The following is an 18973-nucleotide window of genomic DNA, read 5'->3' as shown; positions in this document are numbered from 1 at the left end:
CCATCCATCCATCCATCCATCCATCCATCCATCCATCCATCCGTCATCCATCCTGCATCCATCCATCCATCCATCCCTCCATCCATCCATCATCCATCCATCCATCCATCCATCCATCCATCCATCCATCATCCATCCATCCATCCATCCATCCATCCATCCATCCATCCATCCATCCATCCCTCCATCATCCATCCATCCATCCATCCATCCATCCATCCATCCATGCATCCATCCATCCATCCATCCATCATCCATCATCCATCCATCCATCCATCCATCCATCCATCCCTCCATCCATCCATCCATCATCCATCCATCCATCCATCCATCCATCCATCCATCCATCCATCCATCCATCCATCCATCCATCATCCATCCATCCATCATCCATCCATCCATCCATCCATCCATCCATCCATCCATCATCCATCCATCCATCCATCCATCCATCCATCCATCCATCCATCCATCCATCATCCATCCATCCATCCATCCATCATCCATCCATCCATCCGTCCATCCGTCCATCCATCCCTCCCCACCCCATTTCACCCTCTCTCCACACAGCTGTCTCTGGCTCTTCAGCTCTCCCAGGCCACCTGAGGAGTCCCTTGTGCCCTTCCCTGGGCATTGCACCCTCCCTGCCCTCAGTAGTTTTTCTGGGAATTCCCGGGGATCTGGGCAGTCCCTGCTCCCGGGCACTGCTGTGGCACGAAGGCCTCCTGTCCCCCGTCCCTCCTGTCCCTCCCCTGAGAACCAGCAGGGTCCAGGCGTGGGGCAGGGCAGTGTCCGGAGCGCCCGGAGCCGCTGGTTCCCCGCGGGCAGTGCCCGCTCAGGGCGTGCCCGGGGGCTCCTGCCCGGAGCCGGGGCCGTGCCCGTTGCGCTCGGGCAGCAGCTGGAAGGTGAAGAACTGGCAGTGGCCCTGCTGCCCGCCGCTCTCCCGGGCCGGGCTGAGCAGGGAGCTGCAGTTCCTGCACTGGGGCAGCGTGCACAGCTCCAGCTGCGGCTGGCTGATCCTGCTCACGTAGCCGGGGCTGGGCGATGCCGAGGATAAAGTCCTCTGGCTGCCGCTCAGGAAGCTGCCGCTGTCCTCCAGCGAGTCCCTGCGGGCTCCGTGCTCCAGGGAGCAGCGGTTCCACGTTCGGTAGCTGTAGGGCCACCAGCCCAGCTGCTTGCGCCGGTGGCACTGGCACCTCAGGATCTGGATGAAAGCTCTCTTGAACTCCTTGCTGGAGCAGGGGTAGATGATGGGATTCAAGCAGCTGTTGAAGTAGCCGAGCCAAAAAATCACCTTGAAGATCGTCTCAGGGGGCTTCAGAGCTGAAAACAGGGATCCTGTCCAGGGAAAACAAGCAGAGAATATCTGAGATAAGGGGTTGGGCTGCCTTTAGGAAGGGAACGTGTTCATCAGATCACTGTTACAATCTGTGCTTTAAAACTCTCCTATGCATGTTGCTTTCAGTGTTGGTCTTCAGGTACTAAAATGTTATTTTTAAAGCTGATAAGGAAATGTTTCCCATCTGAAAGCTAAAGGAGCACATCATTGACAAAGGATTAAAAAATAAGAAGCAGTCCTTGTGTTTCTAGGCCCACACCTGCTGCAGGAACATCTCCTGATCCCCGAGACAGACCAAACCTCCCTTACCCAGGCTATTGCATGAGGCACACAAGGAATAAGGCTGTGCCTTCTTCAAAGAGCTTTCAAAGGTCATTTTTAAAGAAAAGTGTTCGCAGGCCCCTCAAAAAGAGCATTTCCAGACACCCTTAAAGCTTCTAATACATCCTCTGGCAGCTCCTGAATGCCCCTCCATTTATCCAGGCTACTGTGAGAGTACAAACTTCCTGAAACCTGAAGTTAATTGGGGAACTTCCCACATCTCAGGCATTCATAAAAATGGTGTCACTCAAACCAAGAGGTCATTCTGTGAACACTTCCCCTTCCCTTCACAACCAAACAATTTCCCTGTCGAGGCTGCCCAAATGAAAAGCTCACACTGGGGAATCCACTTCCTGTACTTTCAGTGGTAATTATCAGCTAAATTTAGCAAATGGGGCTGGAGAAAAGAATGTATGAGGTTTTTATGGCAAACAGAGCTGGATCTGGTATCCCTCTGGGAAAACACTTCTATGTCTGCCCCAAGTGACCAAGGAGTGGGGACCCAGGAGAGAATTGCTCTGTCAGGAACTGGAGGTGGGTTTGCAGAGCCTTTCAAATGGAAGCTGACAGCCCAGCCTGGCTGGGAAGGAACCTTTTCCTCTGGAGTGGTTTCGGATTAGCTGGGCTGTGAAAGCAGCTGAGTCAGTGGTGGCTGTCAGGAGGGGAGGGATGTGATTCTGGGCACTGTTCCCATCTCACAGCAACGCAGAGGTCGTGCCTGGGGCCTCAAAACTATGCAAGAGCATTTCCTCTGCTGCTGGGTAACAGCTCTGGGGTGCCAGCACAGCCAGCACAGCGTGTGTGGGGCCAGGGCTGGGCTGCATGCCCTGCATGGAGGGTCCTGTGCAGCCAGATCCCAGATTTTATCCTGGCAGGGTTTGGGAATGGTGCCAGGGCTGGGCTGCACACCCTGCATGGAGGGTCCTGTGCAGCCAGATCCCAGATTTTACACTGGCAGAGTTTGGGAATGGTGCCAGGGCTGGGCTGCATGCCCTGCATGGAGGGTCCTGTGCAGCCAGATCCCAGATTTTATCCTGGCAGTTTGGGAATGGTGCCAGGGCTGGGCTGCACGCCCTGCATGGAGGGTCCTGTGCAGCCAGATCCCAGATTTTATCCTGGCAGTTTGGGAATGGTGCCAGGGCTGGGCTGCACACCCTGCATGGAGGGTCCTGTGCAGCCAGATCCCAGATTTTACACTGGCAGGGTTTGGGAATGGTGCCAGGGCTGGGCTGCACACCCTGCATGGAGGGTCCTGTGCAGCCAGATCCCAGATTTTACACTGGCAGGGTTTGGGAATGGTGCCAGGGCTGGGCTGCACACCCTGCATGGAGGGTCCTGTGGCTCCAGATCCCAGATTTTGTCCTGGCAGGGTTTGGGAATGGTGCCAGGGCTGGGCTGCACACCCTGCATGGAGGGTCCTGTGGCTCCAGATCCCAGATTTTACACTGGCAGGGTTTGGGAATGGTGCCAGGGCTGGCTCTGCCCTGGAGCTGAGGAGCTCGGTGTTGAATGGAGAGTTTAAAGGGATTTCCTCAGGACTCTGCCCTTCAGGGTTTTACAGGACTCCTGTAGGGTGAGCCCCTGCCCCTCAGGGCTTTGCTGCTGGCAGTGTTCTGCAGGGTTTGGCAGAGCCTTTTCTGTGCAGCTGCTGCAGATCCTGCGGGTCCTGCAGGTCCTGCCTCCATCCTGATGGAGGCTGCAGGAATTACAGAGCACAGCATGTCAAACTGCAGAGAAACCATGAAATGCATTTGAAAAATTTCCAGCATGCACCAAATCACTGCAGCTCCCAAAACTGTGTCTCCTGGATGTCTCAGGTGAGGGATCCAGTGGCAACTCCTGGGATTCCATGGAATGAGCCATTACATTCTTATAAAGCCCTAGGAAAAGCTGATCTAAGTTTATAACTGCAGCCAAGATGAGGAGGATGCTGCTGAATCTTCTCCATGCTCAGCTGCAAAGCCTTTGCAGGGTTTATTTTGTAAGAGATAATTGCTGATGTTTCCCTTCAGTTTAGGGAAAAGAGAAGCTCTGTGGCTTTACAAAATAGCTACAAAGCACCATAATGACAAGGAACTTTTTGGAGCTCACACTGATGAAATTCTTAAATTGTTTTCTGGAATTCCTTTAAAATAGAAATGATTTTTAGCTCTTAAAGTCCAGCAAACCTTATGAAGTGGCTCAGGAGTCTCTATTTTTTCTCCACAGAATCCACAGAGGTGGATTGAAAGGTCTGCCTTTCTCTGATACTGTAACAACTGAAAATCTGTAAGATATTCCTCTACCAAATTTAAATATTTTTAATCAGATTAAATGTGGACAGAGAAAATGCTATAAATAAAATAAATAAATAAATATGGAATTTACAGGCCAGATAAAATGAGTGAAAGTCTACAGATGAAAACTGGGAACCAATGCAGATAAATGAGCTGTGCCTCTTTCACCTATATCACACAAAAACTTCTTCTTGAATTTCTCAGTTTCAAAACCTTTCTATTATTGTAGCTAAATGCTGCTCTTAAATTCTATTTATTTATTTTAATTACCTACAATACCTTTTATTTAGCTGCATTAACCTGTCAGGAGCAAACAAGTGTGGGCTGTTTTGATGCCTTGATAAAATGCTAAAGCGAAGCCTGCTGGACACACCTGAACATCAGACTGATATTTCCTGCTCTAAAATCACCTCCCCACTGCAGCCTGATAAGGAGATTAAATATTGCCCTGTGCTGGTTTAAATTGCTCTTTAAAGTGCCTGGAAAATTTGCATGTGGTTGTCTCCTCAGTGATTTATTCCCTGTGGGGTGGCCAGAGGGATTTCCCTGCTCCAAGTGATTGCTCTCCTGGTGTTTTACAGCCTCACTCCAAGGAATGTGCATTTTCTGCTCACTTTTATTTCTTGGCACTAACCCTGTGATTCATTAATCACAGCACCACAATCTCCCTCCCACTGCACCACTGACACCAACAAGGTTTTGCAAAGCACAAGAGGAGAGCAGGAAACATTTCAGAAAATCCTCTAGATCTGTTTGGAGGGAGCAGTTTTTTTGCCCACAGTCCCCAGGCTTGATGGAGCTGTTGAGCTTGGAGATACACTGAGGCAGTATCATAAAAAGGAATTAAGAAGTATTTTATTTAGGAAGAACTAATTTCATTTAGGCTCTGACTGGTTCTTTGTAATGAATGTTTTATTACAGAGAAAGTCAGTCAAGTCTCCTCAATGAAATTAGGGAACACTATGGGAAACAATTTGCTGTATTAATTCTGCTCACATTTCTGCAGAATATGGAGGCAGAGCACCACTGAGACATTAAAATTCAGAGTCCACTGGAGTCAGGGAAGTCCTTGAAACCCTTTGAAAAGGCTCATAAGGACTTCAGTGGACCTGGGGAAAGTCCTTAAAATACCAGGGTGGGCAGCAGCAAAATCTTCTGGAGTGGCTTAATTGTTGCACTCTTAATTAAGGAAAACTCTTCACTGAAGGAGGTTTTAATTAAACATTCATTTTTAATGCATTGTGGGTTTGATATCAATTAAGTATAATAAATTACTCATAGAATGATCAGTTCTGCTCAGAATTTGATCCTTAGATTAGATAATAACTGGGGAGGAGTACTGTGGATTCTCTGGATTTAAGGACAAGTCACTAGGGATGAATTTGGGGCTGTCAGGTCCTGTTTTCTGTGCCTTACAAAGGAATTGCATTTCAAAATCTTCTAAAAGCAGTTTTGCTGAGATGAAAACACACCTGGGGGGAGTGTGTTGAGCTCCTTTCCAGTTTCCTGGAACAAGTACAACATCTGGATTTATTGCAATACAATGGTGCAACAGAGTCATGTAAGGGCTTTGCTGTGTGCCACTGGATATTCCAGCTGGGAAACTGGAGATCCTGCATGCCTTTGTCATTGTCTGAAGATTAAAGAGCCACAAGACATGAAACTGCTTCTCTCTATTGATAACAGGTTGAAAATGAAGTGTTTCCAAACCTCCTTGTCTGCACACCATAAAACAGAGAGGGAGAATTGGCAAACAGTGACTGGGTAAAGGTACCCTTGGAAGGCAACCCAAGGGCCAATCTTCTTTCAGAGATTCCATTTTGGTGCAGATTGGAGCCATTCTGACTGGAGTTAAATCTGAGCTCTTCAAGAGAAAATGCCAAGGTTTTAAAAACTGCTCTGCTGAGGGAAAGCGTTGCAAAGCACCAAATGGTGACAGCTGAGTCCTGAGACAGGGAACACAGGAAACTTCCCCAACATCAACCCCCATCTCCATCTGTCCCCCAGGAGTCAGCTTGTGCAGAAATGAGCCTTGCTGTGCAAGGAATCTGCTTTATGGTGGAGCTTTCCCTGGGAAAAGGGCTTGATCAGATCTGCGCTGTGACCAGCACGAGACTTTCCAGGCTGGGAACCTCCGTGTTCCCCTGTGGCTCCTGCAGGGGCCACAGCTCCTGGCAGCTGCTGATGGCTGAGTTACCTCCCCTGTGTGCACAGGCAGCACAATCCTCCCTGCAGGAGCAATGATCTGCCCCTGAGAGAGCTGTTGTGAGTTTAGAATGTACTGAAAGGATGTGGTTGCCTTTTGTTTAAGCTTCCTGCAGCCCTTCACACCACGGACGCAGCCAAGCCAGCATGCCAAGGTTTTAGAGCTAATTGGATTTCTAAAGCTCCTGATTTCTTCCCTTGCAGCATCCAGTGTTTGTTTACATTCCCCTGGACTTATTTAATATAGGGAAAAAACCCCAAACAGTAGATGTTTACAAACAGTAGATGATGAAGTGGAGAGGATGGTTATAAAACTAAAGCTTGGTCAAGCTGGGAGGCTGCTGGAGAAGAGGATTAGGATTACAGGGAAAACAGCTGGAAAATAGTGAAAAATGATCTTGAGAAACACAGAGAGCATCCAAAATAAGCAGAATCAAATTCAATAAGGAAAATGAAAGGGAAACTGGATGAATTATAAGTAGCAATGGGTAGCATACAAGTCTGATGGGGCTCCAAGTCGGGCAGGTGTCATTCTCAGAGTAGTGATACCTTCCTGGAATCATGGAATGATTTGGTTTAAAGGGACCTTAAAGCTCATCCAGTCCCAGCCCCTGCCATGGATAGGGACACCTTCCACCACCTCAGGTTGCTGAGAGCTCCAAAGTGTCCTGGTTGTGAGGAATTTATGTCCTAGGACTGACAACCTGTAGCAGATGCCTCATATTTCAGATGAGCAAATCACTGCAGCGAGAACAGCATGAACTTCATTCACAATGACTCAAATTTGAGAGCTTTTGAAAGGCTCTGAAAATAGAAATTTATCTGGAGTGGCCAAAATGAAACCAGCACTTCAAGGAGTACAGATAGGCATGAGATGTTTTCCTGAACCCCAGAGCTGCTCCAGCTCCCTGCATTACAAGCAGTTGCAAGGCACAGCAGCTCCATTTGATTTCTGAAGGGACAGTGCCTTGGGTTTAAACACAGAATTACTGCCCTGGGCACCCCCTCTGAGCCCAGCCCAGCTTTGTGACTTACACCACGGAGGGAACTCACCTGTGTTTAAACTGTGCTGCCCTCAGACAAATGTGATAAACCAAGATCAGTTTTGGTCAGAATCTTGTTCAGTCTCTAAAGCTGGCAGTGCACAGGGACACAAACACTGCATTATTGTTGTTATTATTTAGTTCAAAAGAGTTACAGACTCCAGCAGCTCCTGACTAGACAGCTCAGGAGCCAAGATTATCCTTGTTTTGCAAGGGATTAGCTGATTGAGGGAGTCTAGAAAAACTAATCTGGGTCTGCTGACATTTCATGTATTGTACTTAAATATCTGCAATGACTGAACATGCTCTGGTGTTTTCTCCTCCTTGGTTCTGCCTGACAGCTGAGCCAATCTGTCCTGGCCAATGCTGCAGAATGGCTCCAGCATGGGGCTGAGCACTGTTACAGAGGTGCTGGATGAATTCCAGCACAGGTTTTGTCTCTGGCCCCTCAGAGATGGGTGGTTCTTGCTTTCCAGTTCCTGGGGCTCACCTGGAAGCTCAATAAAACAGCTCCAAACCTTGCAGTGGGTCACCCAGGATTGTTTTAGCAAAGATGTGGAAACCTCCTGGCTCTTTGGTCCTGGCTGTATCTCATCTCAAGCACCTGGGACCCTGAGCTCTGGCCTCAGGTGCTTTAGGACCACCTGGATTTGTGTCCCTTTCCTCAGTGCTGCTCCTGTGCCCCCCAGCCTGAGCAGCTCCTCAAGTGTTTGCAAACCCCTCACATCCAACTGCCCTCCTAAAAACAACATTTCCTCTGAGACTCCCTTCCCTCCTGCCTTTGATTTCCTCTCACTGCATCAGTCCTGACTTTTTTTCCTTGGATCTCTTTGCCCTCCTGGCCCAGGAGCTGCTGCCATCCCTGGGGCTGAAGAGTCAGCACAGCACTGGGTGATTTCTCTGGCATTTTTCTGCATTGCTCTGTATATTTATTTCTGTGACACTGACCACTGTAGGATTTTAGGATTTCCCTTTGTTCCTCTGACAAACAAATCCAAAGCCTGCAGAGGAATTACCCAGGAATTTGTGCAGTTTCCCCTCCTTTGATAACAACTTTGTCCCAAGCCCCAGACATCTGTAAGTGACTGGTAACTGATCCCCTTTGCAAAGCAAAGGCTTAAACCAGGGCTTAAGGGAGGCTGTTTCAGTAGGAAAAGAAATCATCCCAAAGTAATCTGCTGCTCCCCACGTGCCAAAACACTCTGTGCTGCTCAGTGAATGCCCTCAGATGTTTGATTGTCCAGTTCCTGAACTTTGCACCAGGACTGACCTGCCAGATTGCCACATCTCCTTAATTTATCTGAATTCTGTAACTATTAACTCGAGGTCATCGATTGGAGAGAGCTGGACTGCTCAGGGAGGGGCAGAGGAGGCAAATGAGGTGAAGATGAGCCAGGCCTAAAGCCCTGCAGAGACAGAGCCCAGTGGCACTGCCAGCACCAGACCTGAAGCCTGGAAGGGTTTCCCATGGAAACCAAGGGGCCTCATTTGGTATCTCAGAGGTTGGCCTTGACATAACATAAATCTATATTCTGTACTTAAACAGCATTTTATTTTAGGAGTAATTTCATGTTGGCTGACCTTCAACATGCAGAACATTTTATGTTCTTTTTCATTACTTACAGAGAGATTCCTGGTCCACAGTCAGTCCCACCAGGTGTATCTTCCTCCTGGGGCTCTTGGGACCTCTCCCATGTCTGTTCAGTTCCAAGTGGTTTATTTTTCTTTGCAGGATCTGTGGGAGCAGGCTCTGAACTGGGCAGTGGATCCTGCTCTGATCTCCACTGGAATGATGCAGCAGCCTGGGGAAGTGCCCTGGTTAAGTGCCTGGTGAGTTTTCCCTCTGGGAATGTCTGGGAGAAGACTGGGAAGTCTGCTCTGATATCTCAATTTACAGGAGTGACACTAAACCTCTCCTTATACAATCCATCATTTTGCATTTATGTTTTAAACAAAGGTATTGACATAAAATTGGTCCCTCCATTGTTTAAAGGAGGAAGTTTTAATGAGTGTTACCTTAGTTCTGCAGGGCTCTAGCCTTTAAATAAAAAGAATCTCTTTTACTCTCATTTATCAGCAATGAATATTTAATGTAGTCATGCTGCCTGAGGAAGAATTTGTATGAAAGGGATGAAAATAAACATTTATTTTAAAGAAACAAGATATTTACTCCTCGAAGCTGAGTCACTGAATTTATGGCCCAAGAAGTTGTCTCAAAGACACAAATGTATTTAGTTTATTTTTTATGGTGAATCACAAACAATGTTGAGTGGCAGGGTGACTGTTTGCACAGGCAGGGGGCTTTTATAAATGTGCAGCCAGGATGTTCTGCAGCTTCATTGGTGTCTGGAAAGAATATCCAATACAGGAATAACCCAAATTTCTCACACAGTTCTCTCTGACCCCAGTTCTGCATCTCCAGGTGCTGAAGGCAGCACAGCTCAGTGCCCCAGACCTGACTGGGGGTAACTCAGTGCTGAGAATTTAATGCTGCTCAGTGCCTGTGCCGTCAAGGCTGCAATTCCCATCTGCACTGGATACAGAGATTTCCTTGGGATTTTTGCTTGAAAAATACTCTGGAAGCATTGATATAATTTCTTTTCATTTTTCCAAGCAATCTGCCTGCTTTCAGCACCACAGCTGCTCCCAGGCACAGCTGCCACCTGATGGAGTAACTCTGGGCTGGAATATCAAACGGGGAGCTGTGGAATAAATTGAAATGCCAGACTGGAAAAAGAATAATTTTGCCTGGGAAACTCAAGGAATTGCTAAGAATACCAAAGAAACTCTGCTAGATCTAAGTAGATTTGTTCAGACCTGGGGCTGTGGTGCTGCAGAAATAACATTTACCAGCTTGGCAGATGTTTTGTGCTTGGATCCACAGAAATCCAGAGCTGCTTTGCCAACACCCTCCTGCAGAGTCATGGAGTTACTGGGGGGAACAGGGAGCAGAGAAATAGAAACAGAAATAGCAAGGATGCAGATGTGAGGCTGTGATTTGGGTCACTGGGGCAAACAGGAGCTGTGAGAAGGAGAAGCTGAGGGAGAGGCCTGTCCTGGCAGGAAGGGGAGCTGGCTCAGCTGGACAGCCCAGGGGCCCGTGGGCAGCTTGGAAAACATCAGCACCTTTTGGATTCTACACTTGGCCTATCCCAGGAACTGATTTCATACCACTGGGTGCTCTCTAAAGGGTTTTTAATATCATTTCACTGAATTTTGTGCCTTCAAGACACCAAGCAAGAGATTCCTGCTATGAAGAGTGGAGCTCACTTAGGAATTCTTTCCCCTCTGCTGCAGTTGAGAGCAGCTGCACTGTGCATGTCAGGAAACTGACTTTTCCCACCTGTCCTAGTGAGCAATGCTTGAATCATGCCTGACATCCTCAATTGGCTCTGCACTGATACATAGAGATAAAAATACAGGGGTTGGACAGTGCTGCATCATAAATTTAAAAAGAAAAATCAGGCACAAGGGATAAACTCAGCCTATTCCTAGGCAGCCAAAGCAATGGAAAACAGCCACTGTGGAAATGCATTTGGATCCTGGGTGGGGTGATGTGGAGCCCCCCTGTCCCCCTTTTCCAGGCAGGGGGTTTCTGACAGAAATGGGATTGCAGCAGTTTTGTGGCGCTGCCAAGAGCTCAGCCCTGCAGCTCCTCCTGCCCTCGGATCTGGGGTGCCAGTGGCCCCTCACTGGGGCTGTTGGGGTCACAGCCCTGGGCTGGGCTCCCCAGCTCTGGTTTTGTCCCCAGCGCTGGTTTGTCCCCAATTTTGGGTTTGTCTCCAACTTTGTGTTTGTCCCCAGCTCTGGCTTTGTCCCCCAGCCCTGGTGCTGTGCTGGAGGCTCCAGCCTGTCCCCCTCTGCTGCCTTGGCACAGCTTACACAGGACATAGATAAAATCACGTCCTGGCAAGCAATCAATCCTCCCTCAGGTGGTTTAACAGCCTCTCACTAAACCTCCCATGGAGCCCAGGAGATCTGAGTCTCTCCTCAAAGGGAAAGCTGACAGTTGAGTTATTGAGTGTCAGTAACTGGGAGCTGCTTGGTGGCTCCCTTTGCTCCTTCCCTGTGTCTGTGTTCTTGCTGGGCTGGCTGAGGGTGTCAGTCCTGGCTCCTGCCACCCCCCCACACGAGCTGCTGTGTTCACAGCTGCTTTTTTTCCTTTGATAACTCAAAATCAAGGAGAGCATCTGCTTTATCAGGGGATCATGACCTACTGCTACTAATCTCATACTGCTACATATGGTCAAACACATTTCTATCCACAGCTGGGTATTTTTGCTTGTTTTATGTTACAAACTTACTCTAAGAGCCAGCACAAGGACTTAAACTTCAGTAGCCAAAGAGAACTTTACTCATGGTTTTCCTTCTGTCTGGAATTTTTCACATCCTTAACGTGACCTTTATGCAAGTTTTGAGTCCTAAAGATTTTAAAATTCAGTATAAGAAGCTAGAGATGACAAGGTTGCCCTGCAGTAGCTGAAGCAATAAAGATTCTTGATGATAGACAGAGATTATAGTTTTATAATACCATAATTACTTTTATATATATAATATATATACTTATAAACTACTTATAATTCACCAGGACCGGGCTGCTGAACTCTGTTTAGTTTTCTACAACAATCTCTATAAATATTCACTTACTACTCAATCAGAAATGTTTTGGTTGGGTAACTAAGTAAACACAAATGCAGAACATTAATAAAGGCTTTTTCTCTCCTTTCTCTATCCACCTCTTTCCATAATTAGGCTGCCAGATTTTCTCAGAGCAATGAGTTTTGGACAGATATTTCTGAGAGCTCAGTAATTGAACATCTTGAGATACTCCCCTTCAGAGGTTGTGCTAATATTAAAAACAATACAAGAACATTTCACAGCTTTGGGCACGCTGAGCGATGTGTTAAGGCTGTGCCAATGCTTGAACAGTATTTTAAAGCTGAAAGTGAACAAAGTGGCTGCCAAAAGCTCGCATGAGAGTGTCCAAAACGAGAGCTGGTGACCCCAGCGAGCACCTTCCTTGGGATCTGTGGGATCTCCTTTGCTTTTGGGATTTGATCAGTAATGTTTGAACTCACAACCAGAACTTTTCAGCCTCCCAAAGTTCAGGGGAGTTTTGCCCCTCACAATTAACTGAGTTCATTTCCAGTGAGGGCACCTTAAAATGCCAAAATCTGACTGTGTTATATCCCAAACCTGGGGCAGACCTGACCTGAACCCCCAACATTGCAGGGCTGCAGCTCTCTGGTCTCATCTGGGATTTGGGGTAAAGCATTTTGGTAATGTTTCTGACACCTAATTCAACTCAAATGAACAATACAAAGGAAGATTTAAGATATGAACCCTGGAGAAATTGTCCCCTGGGATGACATGGGCCCTGAGGGACTGCGGCTGAGCAGCTTCGTGCAGCTGCACACTTCCCAAAGTTCCAGCCTGACTCTTCGCACATTGGGAGTTCCCTTCCTTTCATCTGCTCACTGCAGCTCTCCCAACAGAATCTCCTTCTCATCCATCTGTGTCCTTTCCAAGATATTTCTGTGGGATCCAGCCAACCCACCCCAATCCCTTTCCCTGCATCCCCAACTCACCCAGTGGCAGGACAATGAAGAAGGGGAGCCAGCACAGGATAAACATGCCAACCACGATTCCCAACGTCTTGGCCGCCTTCTTTTCTCTGGAGAACTTTAAAAGTTTGAAAGCTAAGGAGTTCCTGGGGTTGTGGCCCTTGGACTTGGTGTTGTTCAAGGAGTCCTCGTGAACGTGCTTGTAGTGAATCCGTAGGGTCAGCTCCTTGGAGTTGGACATCTCCTTCATCACCCCAGCTTCCAGGTTCCTCGTAGTCCTCTTGGCCACGATGTAGACCCGGCAGTACATGACGAGGATGACGATTAAAGGGATGTAAAAGGAGCCCAGGGAGGAGAAGAGGGCATAGAAAGGCTCCTCGGTGATCCGGCACTCCCTGTCGTCCTGCGGGGCCGGCTCCTTCCAGCCCAGCAGGGGCCCGATGGAAATCACCATGGACAGGACCCAGACAGCCAGGAGAGCTAAAATCGCCCTTCTCCTGGTGACCAGCGTGGGGTACTGCAGGGAGTACCGGACCCCGATGTATCTGTCGATGGAAATGGCACACAGGCTCAGTATAGAGGCTGTGCAGCACAGCACATCCACTGCTGCCCAGATGTCACAGAATATCCTCCCCAAAACCCAGTAGCCAAGCACTTCCAGCGTGGCAGAGAACGGCAGGACAGTGAAACTCAGCAGCAGGTCTGCTATGGCCAGGTTAATGATGAAATAGTTCGTAGGAATTCTTAAATGTCTGTTGCAAGCCACTGAGAGAATTACCAGGATATTACCTATGATAGCAAAGAGAATAAAGGCACCGAGGATCAGCCCCACAATGATCGCCCTGCTGGTGGCCAGGGCAGGTGAATCCAGGTCGCTTCCCGTCTCGTTGGAGTTGTTTGCAGAAAAATTGCCATAATTTAGTGCAGAGCCTTTGAAATATCCCGGTATTGATGTATTGGAAGTATCGCCAAAGTAGGTATTCATCTTAAGATTCATCCTCCATAGCAGGCTGGGGTCGCGTCCCTCGGCGAGTCAGCTCAAAGTCATCTCTGGACCCGCGAAGTGGCTGCAGAGCCGCGGGCAGCGCGAGCAGGGGAATTCATGGTCCCGGGGAGCCGCAGCCCCGGCACGGAGAGCCCGCCCGGCCCGGGCCCCCGGGGCAGCGCAGTCACCGCACGGGGCTGGTCCGGGCAGCGCAGTCACCGCACGGGGCTCTCCGGGCCCCCGGGGCAGCGCAGTCACCGCACGGGGCTCTCCGGGCCCCCGGGGCAGCGCAGTCACCGCACGGGGCTGGTCCGGGCACCCGGGGCAGCGCAGTCACCGCACGGGGCTGGTCCGGGCACCCGGGGCAGCGCAGTCACCGCACGGGGCTGATCCGGATACCCGGGCAGCGCAGTCACCGCACGGGGCTGGTCCGGGCAGCGCAGTCACCGCACGGGGCTGGTCCGGGCAGCGCAGTCACCGCACGGGGCTGGTCCGGGCAGCGCAGTCACCGCACGGGGCTGGTCCGGGCAGCGCAGTCACCGCACGGGGCTGGTCCGGGCACCCGGGGCAGCGCAGTCACCGCACGGGGCTGGTCCGGGCACCCGGGGCAGCGCAGTCACCGCACGGGGCTGCTCCGCGCTCCGGCACTGCCCGGCGGGGCCGCTGCCAGCGGCAGCAGCAGAGCAGCAGCAGCAGCAGCAGCAGCAGCAGAGCAGCAGCAGCAGAGCAGCAGCAGAGCAGCAGCAGCAGAGCACAATCGTGCCCGGAGCTGCGCTGCTGCCGTGCCTGACACGGGGCGGGCTCTGCGCTGGCCCCGGAGCGGCCGCGCCGGAGGCGGAGGGACAGAGGGACGGGGGGACAGAGAGACTGAGGGACGGGGGGACAGAGAGACTGAGGGACAGAGAGACAGAGAGACAGAGGGACAGAGAGACAGAGGGACAGAGGGACAGAGGGACAGAGGAACGGGGGACAGAGGGACAGAGAGACAGAGAGACCGGGGGACAGAGGGACAGAGGGACAGGGAGACCGGGGGACAGAGGGACAGAGGGACAGAGGGACAGAGGGACAGAGGGACAGAGGGACAGAGGATGGCCTCGGGTCCCCTGCGCAGCTCCGCGTGCGGGGCCAGTGCGGTGACCCTGCGGTGGCGGTGCGGTGGCTGTCGGTGGCTGGGCTGTGACGGTGCAGGGACAGTGCGGTGGCGGTGCGGGGACAGTGCGGTGACTGCCAGAGGCTGTTGGTGACTGTGCAGGGGCGGTGCAGGGGCTCTCTGTGACAGTGCCCTGTCAGTGCGGGGACACTGAGGGGACAGCAGTGAGTGCGGGGCTAACAGTGAGTGAGGGCACAGCAGTGGGGACAGCCGGGGACAGCAGGGAGAGGGCAGCACTGGGCGGCAATGCCGGCCGGGCGGCACCGGGGGAGCATCACGATCTTTAACTCGTTGGCCACAGGACCCTGCAGTGCAAACCTGTAAAGAACCAGCTGCGTTATCTGAGAAAGAATTTCCTCGGTGGGACGTGGTGAAAAAAACAGTTTCAGGGACAAAATGATCTGTTACCCTTTGCCCATTAAGGAAATATATTGGAGTTTATTTTGTGAGTCGCATATCATTTTAGAGAGCTAATCATCTCCTAAGGACAAATAGCTCAGTTCCAAAAATCTCGGGTTTATTTATACTATTCATTATTCTGTATTGCTATTCAATATTCAATGATGGCATAAAGTTTGTTTCTAATTAAGAATCTGATAATAAAATAAAATAGTAGCAGATCAGTAAAATCTTGATGCTGTTCTGTACTCCTGTACAGGGCACCTCTGTGCCTTCATCTCTCTTTTCCACCTTTGTAACTTTTCCAGGCAGAGTTTATTGTGAACCCCAGCCCTGAGCAGAGCTGAGCACCCCACCCACAGCCCAGGGGAAGGCAGAGACAAGGATTTGCTTTGGGAAATACTTTACCTTTAGTCCTCTGATGCTGAAGAATCTCCCTGAGTCTTTGCTTAGGGCTCTGAGGTCACTGATGTTGTTAACTCATCGTAGCTCTGGGAAGACTCATCCTCTTACAGTAGCCTATAAAGCAAAATATAAGTAATGATTTATTCTGTAGATAATAGCCTTTAATGTCGAAAGTGGTTTCTTGGTTTCTTCATCTTGTGAAGCTTCGGGGAGAAATCTCAGATCTTTAGGACTCAGTGCCATGAAAAACAACAAGTGAGAGATTTGCTGAACATAAAACTGCCAAAATCCTGTTCTCAACTTTCTGTCATCAGATTACATCCCCCAGCTGTTGTCTGCTGTACTCTGGGTTACTCTATATTGATTTTCCTGTTACAAAGTGTACTGTGTTTAAAATAAAAACTTCATATTTAATAAGGCAGCTATGGCTGAGAGTTGCAGCTGACTGCTGGTTTTGAGGACAAACCTTGTAGACAGAAGTTGAATTTTGGTCAGGGAGTGCATGGCAGATGTTGGTGTGGCCCTTCCCAGCAGCAGGGCTGTGGCAAAGCTTTGCTGTTCAGAAACTTCCCCTTGAAACGCTCACAAGAATCTCAGGATAATGCCATGGAGTCACTGGAGGGAAGAGGAGCAAACACTGGATTTATGAGCTTCAGCTCAGCTTTTCTGTCCTGCCCTGTCCGAGCAGAGCTCTCAGTGCTGAAGAGGCAGGGAGCAGCTGGACTTGGGGCATCCATCCTTCACACTTCCAGCTGCTCTGGGCTCCACTCTCAGCTCTGTCTGGGATTTCTGGCCGTGCTTCTCTGCCTTGTCTGTGAATTCCTCAGGCTGGGACTCTGTCCTGGGGCCACAGCTCTGCCCTGGTACCACCCAGTGCAGTGCTGGTGGCACAGAGGGCACGGAGCCACTGCAGCCTCCCTGTGCTGGGGCTGAGCTCTGCCCATTTAAAATGGTTTGATTGAATCACCAGGGCAGACATGGCCCTGTTACAGCCTTTGGCACGTCAGAAAATGTGATCAGCGCAGATTGTGAGAGGCTGGATAAGGAAAGCTCTGTGAGGGTTTGAACTCTCAGCTGGCACTGTGTGGGACATGCCCAGCCTGCCAAGGGGGACAGAGTGCCCTGAAGCTGCTGCCTGGCTTTGGGCACACTCCAAGCAGGCTTTGTCGTCCCAAGGAGCCATTCCAGGAGCCAGCTGGTTCCAGGACACGGTGCCCACAGCAGAGGAGAGGGCACAGGGAAGGGAACAGTCCTGGCTGCTCATGGCTGGACTGAAACATTTGCTCAGCACTGGGACCACTCTGCTTCCCTTCCTGGTGCTGCTTCCTGGGCCCTCTGGAGGAAAGAACAGATGGAAAAATCCCATTGCAGGGGCAAAGGAAGACAAAGCTGTGGCTCACCTCCCACAGCCCCCGGAGGAGCCAGGTGTGTTCTCACAGCCCTGCTCACCAGGCATGCAAAAACAAACCCTGGGTGATGATGAGCCCGAGCTGGTGAATGCTCACAAATTGCTCTGAGATCTTCAGCAGCAGGTGCTGTAAGAGAATCAAATGTATTGAAACTCAGACACCAGCATTAACTCTTTTCCTGCCTGGGGATGAGGGGTGGAATAGGCGCTGTGAGAAAAGGGAAATTTTTCTGCCACAGCTTTGAGGTGCACTTGGAGCCAGTCAAAGACACCTGCTCAGAGAAGTGCAGAAGGATCCATGGCAGAGTTCCTTTCATCCAGATGAATCACAGTGTTCAATGAAAAAGTGAATTTAATAACCCAAAGATCCCAGTCAATTATACTTCAATAAAGCTCCCAGAGTCGCTTTTCAATGACTCCTTCATTGCAAGAGGAGCCCTTTAGTATGGCTCAGCTTTGTAAGGGGCTGTGCTCCTTCCCCTCATTTGCAAATGTTGAAACATGTGCTGGCATTTGGATCTGACTCTGAGCCACAGCAGAGACGCTCCCAGAGCCCTTTGGCAGCACAGCTCCTGCCTGGGCATGGGGGATGAGCTGAGCCAGGAGCTAAATGGAGATTTCTCCATGTAGTGTTCCATGAAGGTCCCTCTGGAACCTTCCCATCCCACTGCTCTGCTCCTTCCTCCGATACCAGAGCCCTGCCAAGGAGTGCAGCGAGGAGCTGGCCTTGGGGAAGGTTTTTGGTGTGATTGGGGGTGGGTGTTTGGATTCCTGGGATGAGGAATTGTATCTGCAGCTCTGAGAACGTGTGAATGTCAGGCTCTAGATTGTGCTCAAAACAGAGCTTCTCTGTGGGGAGGTCCTTAAATCTATATTGATAAAAAGATGAAATTTGTCTGCTTTTGATGGAAATGTCAAAATGTTTTATTAATTATAGTGGATAAGGTTGGTACTGTACCTTTGCAGAGTTGGTACAAAGCTCCTTCCTCAAGTCTTCTGGAAATCACAAAAAATCACACAGTGTCATCCACAAAATGTATTTCCTTCATTTCCATTCTTTCTGAGGGGCAGAACTTTGTCCTTCATGGAAAACCTCTTGGTCTCAGCCAGAATTAGAAAAACTTCCCACAGACATTGGAAATACACTGGATTATGGTTTCCTCACCTTTTGTGATTAACAAGGAACACACAAACCCTGAAACCCAGGAAAGGGAATTTCCATGATGAGAAGAGAAAAAATGCATTTAAAATGCTAATTTGCAGTTGTCCAATGGTGATATTTAGAGCCTTGCAGGTTTATTTTCAGAGCAAGGGAAATATCTCTGAGGTTTGCATTAACAGCCAAGGTTATTAGCTGGAACTTGCCAAAACAGGATTGCACACACTTGCAATTTGGAATAATCTTTTTTTCTGTAGTTACTCAGTGCTTGTCATTTTAATGTAAATAGGATTTTGAGAGCATTTTTTTGGGTAGAATTAACTAAAATACAATTATTTTCATGCTGTCACTGGCTCTTAAATCCCTTCCAGACTTAGGTTTTGCAGGCCCATTGCCCACACTGAACCATGTTTTTTTCCTCACTGTGCATTTCTGTCAGAACTGTGCTGGAGACTCTCAACATTTATCAGCAATTCCCCAGTTATTGCTGGAGACCTTATCTCAGAGGCTTTGTGAGGGTGATGCCAGCAAGGGACTGTGCATTTGGGCGGGTGGGAAAATCAGTGTTTGGGAGAAGTGAGTCCCTGCCTGGAGGAGAGAGGGAGGAGCAGGAGCAGGGCAGGTCCTGCCTGTCCTGGCTGTGCCAGTGGCCAAAGGAAGCACAAATCCCTCCCAAAGCTCTGCCCAAGGGCCCTGAGGAAGGAGGATTTCTGCCTGAT

General features: G+C 49.6%; 1 protein-coding gene across 1 annotated transcript; it reads right to left on the bottom strand.

Annotated features, from left to right (window-relative positions):
- Positions 1-488: 488 nt before the first annotated feature.
- On the bottom strand, positions 489-13935 carry ADRA1B (adrenoceptor alpha 1B). The gene is made up of 2 exons (XM_036392070.2): positions 12773-13935; positions 489-1338 (listed from the first exon to the last, which is right to left on the bottom strand). Exons 1-2 carry the CDS (start codon positions 13743-13745, stop codon positions 836-838), a joined length of 1476 nt encoding a protein of 491 aa, XP_036247963.1. The 5' UTR covers positions 13746-13935; the 3' UTR covers positions 489-835.
- Between the last annotated feature and the right edge of the window lie 5038 nt (positions 13936-18973).

The sequence above is a fragment of the Molothrus ater genome, chromosome 15 (genome assembly GCF_012460135.2).
Source record: "Molothrus ater isolate BHLD 08-10-18 breed brown headed cowbird chromosome 15, BPBGC_Mater_1.1, whole genome shotgun sequence".
NCBI classification, from domain to species: Eukaryota; Metazoa; Chordata; class Aves; order Passeriformes; family Icteridae; genus Molothrus; species Molothrus ater.
This window is presented reverse-complemented; position numbering and strand designations above follow the sequence as displayed.

What these genes read in the sequence shown, in the direction of transcription:
- ADRA1B (XM_036392070.2), bottom strand. Translation starts at nt 13,745, where the DNA reads ATGAATCTTAAGATGAATACCTACTTTGGCGATACTTCCAATACATCA. An exon ending in CTTCATTGTCCTGCCACTGG is followed by an intron (nt 1,339 to 12,772) that starts GTGAGTTGGGGA and finishes TTCCCTGGACAG; the next exon opens with GATCCCTGTTTTCAGCTCTG.